The following is a 7,547-nucleotide window of genomic DNA, read 5'->3' on the forward strand; positions in this document are numbered from 1 at the left end:
TAGGACTTTTACAGTCTGTAAGATTAACAGAAGCTTGCTATGACTTCACTCTTCAAGCATTAGTCCACTGAAAATAAACCTCCATACTTCAAGGCCCAGGAGAATTAAAAAAAAAAAAAAAATCAAAGTTAGTAAATTCCTCCAAAACTTAAAAGTTAAATACATCACCCCAAACCCATGCAAAACAGGTGGTAACTTCAGAGCACCTGTTAGGGCAAGAAAGGCCTGTCTGATTTCCAGTTTATTCTCATTTAGAGGAATCAAATAAGAAAACTTAAAATAATTATATTCTGCTGCACATCAAGCAGACATTTTTCAATAACACTTCTTTCATGAAAGACAACTTCATGAAAAATGTACACTCATTTTCAGTTAAAAGCCAAGAAAGCTTACCCTGAGTAGGTAACATGTACTGCTTAAACACTGAATAAGTATTTACTGAAAAATCCACACAGAGCTCCAAAGATCACTTCTAGCAACAAGAGCGAAGGTACCTACAGCAGTAATTGGGAATTTTCCAAGACTTACTCCCCACCTCTGCCCCACTATCAGCCTGCACGTCTGGAGCATCATTGGTTCAGGGCTTAACAGACCACACGTATTCCTGATTTTCTCTGCCTGCCCTAGAAGAGATATGACATGAACGTGCACCTCCTCAGCTTCTTGTCAATTCTACAATCCCAAGATGTGGGGATGAAGGACAGGGGAGACCAAACTCCCAAGAATTTAATTGACTAACAAGTACTGCCTTTTTTTGAGTGCTTCTCTATATATCCTGTCACCCAGGGTGACTCCAGTGCTGTCATTCACTGCAAGGTGAATGACCTCAAGTCCATACACATCTTAAGGTCCCAGCCAAAGAAAGAGCCCAGCAGAGTCACTAGGGCCCTTTCAAAGCACGGTGGGGTGCTTCAAAGAGACGTGTGCATGTGTGAGTATGTGCATATGACTGCACAGCCCTAGGTGGATGCCTTGAAGATCCTGAAACCTGAGGGGCCATCCTAATGAGCTGTCCTCACCACCCCGAGCTCAGGGCTCAGGTGCCAGGGGCACAACCCCTCCTAATGCCATCACACAGAGACAGAGATCTGTGCTGACACCTGACTGAGCTGGCTGCAGCTCCTCTGCAACTCCCACAGGGATCTTTCCTGCAGCCGTAGGACAGGGAACCTTTTCCAGAAAACCACTGAAAGTAAAAGCAAAGGATAAGGCTCCTCTCTCACACGTGACACAGAGAAACGTCTCGGAGTTGTTGGGAAACAAGGTTTTGGGAAGATGACTGGAAGGGAATCTGCTGGCTAACCAGCTTTCAGAATTATCTTCAGTAAAAACTGGAGCGTCAAGGCCAGTTTTGTGCATACACGGAACTCATGTATTGCATTTGACTTTTGCTTCAGGCGAGATGTATTTTTCAGCAAGGAATTATTTACTTTTGGCTACTGGATCTGCATACAATGGCACAACCTTTAAATTCAAAGCCACATTTTACCTGGCCTTACTAATCAAGAATTTCTGTCCTTTCAATACGCTTTATTCCTGTCTTCTGTTCCTCCTGATGTTTCACTAGAAGACACTGATATTTTTAAGTGGCAGGCTCCCTTCTTTTTTTCCTGAAGGATCTGCCTTCCTTACCCTCACTTCTTACTTGGAGACAAAAGCTATGGGCTGCATTAACGGGTAGAGAGATGCAAGAATTCAAAACATCAAAATAAGAGGCGTTTCTTCTCCACTTCCTCACCTGCTGTTCCATTAACAATATATTTTAGACTTTTACTGCAGGAAGTGCTAGTAGCCTACATTATAAACACAGTTTTTATAAGGGAATGGGGTCAACTGAATAAAGTGAATAAATAAAAACATCTGGGGAAAGAAAAGCAACCTCTGAAGTAACTGATGATGGCAGCAGTCTCCGGGAGCTGGAAAAAGGTGACCTGAATAAAGACCCTGTGATAATTTTAAAAGAGCTGGCATAGTTCATAGGATTGTGCAGGTTTCCAACTCCCAGTATGAGACTCTCAGGATGTCTGGCCAGTGGATTGGAAAGGCCCTATAAAACAGGGATTACATATCACTGCTTAGCTTTGCATAGAATCATAGAATCACTAGGTTGGAAAAGCCCTTAGAGATCATCCAGTCCAACCGTATCTGTCCACCACTAAACCATATCTCTCAGCCCCTCATCCACCCGTCTCTTAAACACATCCAGGGATGGTGACTCGACCACCTCCCTGGGCAGCCTGTTCCAGTGTGTGATAACCCTTTCGGTGAAGAACTTCTTCCTTACGTCCAATCTAAACCTCCCCTGGCGCAGCTTGAGTCCATACCCCCTCGTCCGATCATCTGTCATTAGGGAGAAGAGATCAACACCCACTTCTCCACAACCTCCTTTCAGGGAGTTGTAGGCAGTGATCAGGTCTCCTCTCAGCCTCCTCTTCTCAAGGCTAAACAAGCCCAGTTCCCTCAGTCGCTCCTCATAAGACAAATTCTCCAGACCCTTCACCAGTTTTGTGGCCCTTCTCTGGACACGCTCAAGGACCAGCAGAGTTTGTCCGTGAGAAGACAGGCTGCCTTTATCTTGGATACTGACTGCTCAACTACCTGTTATTCAGATTTATTACTTTGGCAACAAGCTAGTTCTGGAAAGAAAGCCTCAAGGTAAAGATTTTTGGGAGTGAGATTCAGTTAAAGCAGTTAACCCATTTCTGAGAATGAGATTACGGAAAAAAAACATGCTCTGTGGTGGTTGCTATTTGCTAGAGACCCCATCAGTCTCCAATGCCTTGGAGCAAGGATTTGAAGTCTGAAATGGAAACTGCTCTGATGGTAGGGAGGTGCACTACAGAAACACAGAAAACACAACCAAAAATGTACTGGCTAGCCTTGCGGGGGTGGGGGACCAGGGAGACCAAGGAAAGACCTTAAGCACTGCACGGGACCAGGGCTGTTTGGCAAACACCTGTAAGCCACGTAGGACGGAGACAAATTTATCTGTGAAATTAATAACTTTTATAAAACTTCTATGAAAATAACAGATTAAGAAAACTTCTGGATTGAATTTTCATACCACCAGTTTGCAATACAGTTTTAGATGGTAACGGTGGCAGCATTATTGCTGGATTGCCATAAGCAAAGAGGCAGTCAGGGCTCTGATCTTCTGGATCACCCCCAAAGGGAGGCTACCTCCCTACTGTCATAATTTATGGAGTTTAAGATCCAAAACACAGGCATTAAGTCAGCTACTCAGAGACTAACGCCTGAACACCTACCGCTTCAATGCACACTTTAGTGTTTGAAATGCATGCAAAACGGATACTATTCTATCAGTTTTGGTCTCAGTTTTCTTATGCTTCAATGCACTTTGTGCAAAATTAAAATAGCAGCATTACCAAGTCAAAACAAGCAAGTTGTTAAATCCCAGCTCCTGAAGTATGCAGACCGAATAATGAGTACAGGCAAGAGGGGAAAGAGAGTACAAGGTTTAGAAGGTGCCTTTCATGGGGCTTCACTAGACAGCCTTAACTCTGCCAGAGGTACTCAACAGGATACAAAAAGTGACTGAGTAGTTAAAACCATCCACTCCCAACCCCACATTAGAATAAATGGCACTGGTAACCCTAAGTCCGATCTTTCCTGACTTGTGGGCACTAGGAACCCACAGTGTTGACAACTCAGTTTTCTTTTCCTGAAATGCTCAAGTGCTAGTCAACAACTGCAGAGCAAACCTCCTCTTGACACCCAGTCAAGAGAACTACAAAAACCAAACCTGCTCCGAAACGAGACATGAACATACACACGACAAACAACCCCTTAACATAGGGCAATCCTGGGTGTACAAATACATGTCTATACCAATCTTCATTTTAAATGTTTAAGACAGGTTCTGTAACTAGTGAGAATAAGGTTTTCTAAACCAAGCCTAAACAGCAGTGCAAGTTTTAACAGCGGGCTTCAGAGACAGGTTTTTGTGAAGACTGAGATCATTAGCAAGGCTGAACTTTTTTTATCTCTTTCCTTAAGAGAGAGAGTGCCCAAAGCACTCAAAGCAACAAAGTCATCTTCTGCCTTCACAGCAGATTAAACAGAAGCAGCCCAAAATGGATTTAAGGAAAGTTATTAGCGTATCAACCTATTAGCAACAAAAAGAAGTTGAAAGCAGTATCAGTTTATTCTACAATATTTTCCTACTCCCAACTTGTCCCTCTTTTTCCTTCCTACTTTTTCTGATATAGAGGCACACTTTCCCCTAGGGATTCTCCAGCTCCTGAAGAACATGGCTTTTTCCTTAGTAGCACCTCTGGACTTTCTGACACCCACGATAAAGCCTGCTGTGCCTTAGAATTCATTCAGCATATGAATACCAGCAGGTATGTGTGAACTATCTCCTAGGCTAAAATGACTTGGCTATCTCTGAGGTGCTGCTCCACCAGCTGGTCACATTTATGAAACCCTTCTCCACCCTTAAAGAGCTTTTAAAGTGGAGGATGTGGGTTCACTTCAAGAATTCAGTTTGGATCAATTCTGTTTGACCCAACGAACTCGGCACACTTAAGTCGATAACATGAGACTGCAGTAATAATGACCTTGCAGAAAAATGGAGAAGACTAGTCCATTAAAAATAATATGGATAATACATAAAATAAAAACCATTTATCACATTTTGATATTTAAAAAAACCCCTTAATCTATCTTCTTATTTTGCATGTATGCTAATTAAAAAGTAATCTCCTGATCAACAGTTTATGCCGTTGAACCATCCATCTGACTGCGCTGACAAAACAGGCAGTCAGAAGGTTCCACTGCTAACTGTACATGTATTCAGTTTATGGAAGGAATCATACCGCCCTTAAACACCTTCACACAAACCAAGTTCCCTTTTAGTTCATCATCCATTTTCACAATTGAACCGAAACAGATACAATCTCTTTGAAGACCAGGAGAAAACAGTATTTCTGACTTTGAAAACAACTGAGAAGTTAAAGCCCAAACTGCTACAGTAACATCTACATATCTCCAAACACGAAAAATGCTTCAGGATCTTTACTATACCTTTAACATCCGGATCGTCTATATGGGGCTCCAAATTTTCTATCATTTCTTCCAATTCTTTCCTCGTTGCCATAGGAATGTTTGGAGACACTGGCATGGTGAGTTCCTGAATTTCTCTATCAAGTATTATCTCGGAATTCTGCTGAAGCTCGAAGTCAATATCTATTTCAGGAAGGGGAGTCCTCCAGAAATGGAAAGAGTTGTACAATTCCTGCTCTGAAAGAGAGGTTTCCTGTGAATTCAGCCCAGCCTCCCGCAGACCTGCCGTACAGCAACGAGAACTCCGCTCGTTCTCATCAGCCATTTTGCCACAAGATTCTGAAGACAAAGTGCAATGGAAGGATGACTCAGTCTGAAAACCACTTTCCCTCTGGGAGTTATTTGACACTGTGTTTTGATCTTCCATGGCATTTTCAAGTTTCGTTGCAAAATCATCATTATCAACTAGTGAAGACAGATCCTCTGCCCTGTTGTGCTCATCCTCTCTTGTGACATCTTCTGCAGTCCTGACTTGTTCGCTGTTGAGTGCCAAAGCAAATGAACATTTAAAAACCAAAACATACTTGTTGCAAACAGATGCTCTTGAAAATTCACACACATGCTACCCCTTTGCTATTCATCAAACTAGATTTACTTACAGCATTGCAAAATAAATCACAGAACGGTTGAGATTGGAAGGGACTCTGGAGGTCACCTGGGCCAAACCCCTTGCTCAAGCAGGGACACCCAGAACCAGTTGTCCAGGACTGGCTTTTGATATTTCAGAGGATGGAGACTCCACAGCCTCCCTGGACAACCTGTGCCAGTGCTCCATCATCCTCACAGCTGAAAAAGAAGTGTTTCCTGATGTTCAGAGGGAACCTCCTGTGTTCCAGTCTGTGGCCATTGCCTCTGGTCTGGACACCACTGGAAAGAGCCTGGCTCTGTCCTCCTTGCACTTCTCCTTGTTGAACTTGAAGAGGTTCCTGCCAGCCCACTTCTCCAGCCTATTGAGGCCCCTCTGGATGGCAGCACGACCCTCTGGCGCATCAGCCACTCCTCCCAGTTTTGTGTCATCAGCAAACACCCTGCTCCACCATCCATTAATGACAATGTTAAACAGGACTGGACCCAGTGTTGACCCCTGAGGTATACAACCAGCTATTGGTCGCCAACTACGTGTTGCTGATCAGCACCCTCTGGGCCCAGCCAGTTAGACAGCGGTCAATCCACCTCACTGTCTGCTCATGCAGACCATACTTCATCAGCTTCTCTAAGACAGCTATTGCTCGCCAACTACGTGTTGCTGATCACCCTCTGGGCCCAGTCAGTTAGACAGTGGTCAATCCACCTCACTGTCTGCTCATGCAGACCATACTTCATCAGCTTCTCTAAGAGGATCTCACAGGAGACCATGTCAAACGCCCTACTGAAATCTAGGTAGACTATATCCACTGCTCTCCCTTGTCTGTCAAGTCAGTCATTTCATAAAAGGAGGTATATCCTGATGTTATATCCTGAGGTATCCTGAGTTACTAAATAGTCATGTATTTTTAGTAAACAACAGAAAATTCTGTTAATCTATTCAGTAAGATGAGAAGTTCCAGCAAGATAAGTAATCAGTTTATATAGCGAAGTTAATTTTCTTAACTCGCAATTCATACAGAAGAAAAATGAGGAGGAAAAACTGATTTGTAGATTTTGCAAATACCTGTTTTCCTGTGCGGAACCACAGTCTTCTGGGTTTTTACCATCTTCTTCTTTAAAGTACTGGCCACTGCTGGATGGATTAGCAAAAGTTGATATGAAAGGCCCCAGAGACTGAAAAGCAGCTTGACGGACCTAGTGGAAACGATCCAAGGTGAAAAAAAAAGTTATTTACTTATATAAAGCTTGCTGTCCTGTAAAACAAATGCCTGATACTAGGAACTGGAAGGGTCATAAGCCGACTGAGGAAAGCAACAGCAGAGGCTCTAGTCTGGAAAGAGCCAGCCAGCTGTATACATAAAATGCTAACTTTTTTTTTAAAGTTAAGAAAAAGTAGAGTAAAACCAGTTAAATCACAGGTAACTAAGTTGACAGGCCTACTTCCCACAACCACAGAAATCAAAAATATTTAGATAGTAAATCTAAAAGCTCAGTTAAGAATTTTAACCTGAAAAAATTATGTGGGGTGAACAGATATTTCACTACCTTAAGTCTAACTGATAAGCTCTGCATTTCTTTGTTTCCTATTTGCTATGTTGTTCATTTCCTCCTCCTTTCTCCTACTATTTATTCTCCCTTTCTCAACAACTATCTTGTCTACCTCCATTTTTATTATTCAATTAATTCTGCTGAGCTACAACTTAAATGACTTCCCAGGATCCAAGAGCTCACACTGCTATGCAGAAGGTCTACTTTTGGCTCTTGGAAGCAGTCTGCTCAACAACAAACTTAACAAGGTTTGAAGAGCCCATCTTTAAGACAACACTCCCCCTACCCCTACTTTCCCCTCCCCACCCCCCCCCCCACACAAACAC

The 7,547-nt window shown here is 42.9% G+C and overlaps 1 protein-coding gene across 1 annotated transcript in view; it reads right to left on the bottom strand.

Annotated features, from left to right (window-relative positions):
- The window catches only part of PPP4R1 (protein phosphatase 4, regulatory subunit 1), a gene marked incomplete at its 5' end in the record, with an annotated part of 48,239 nt that overhangs the window by 14,977 nt on the left and 25,715 nt on the right, over nt 1–7,547 (bottom strand). The window contains 2 exons of the mRNA XM_010149226.1: nt 5,047–5,564; nt 6,737–6,867. Of these exons, the coding sequence (XP_010147528.1) occupies nt 5,047–5,564; nt 6,737–6,867 (649 nt within the window). The remainder of the gene's footprint in view (nt 1–5,046; nt 5,565–6,736; nt 6,868–7,547) is intronic.

This window comes from Eurypyga helias, unplaced genomic scaffold (genome assembly GCF_000690775.1).
Source record: "Eurypyga helias isolate BGI_N326 unplaced genomic scaffold, ASM69077v1 scaffold4263, whole genome shotgun sequence".
In the NCBI taxonomy this organism is placed as follows: domain Eukaryota; kingdom Metazoa; phylum Chordata; class Aves; order Eurypygiformes; family Eurypygidae; genus Eurypyga; species Eurypyga helias.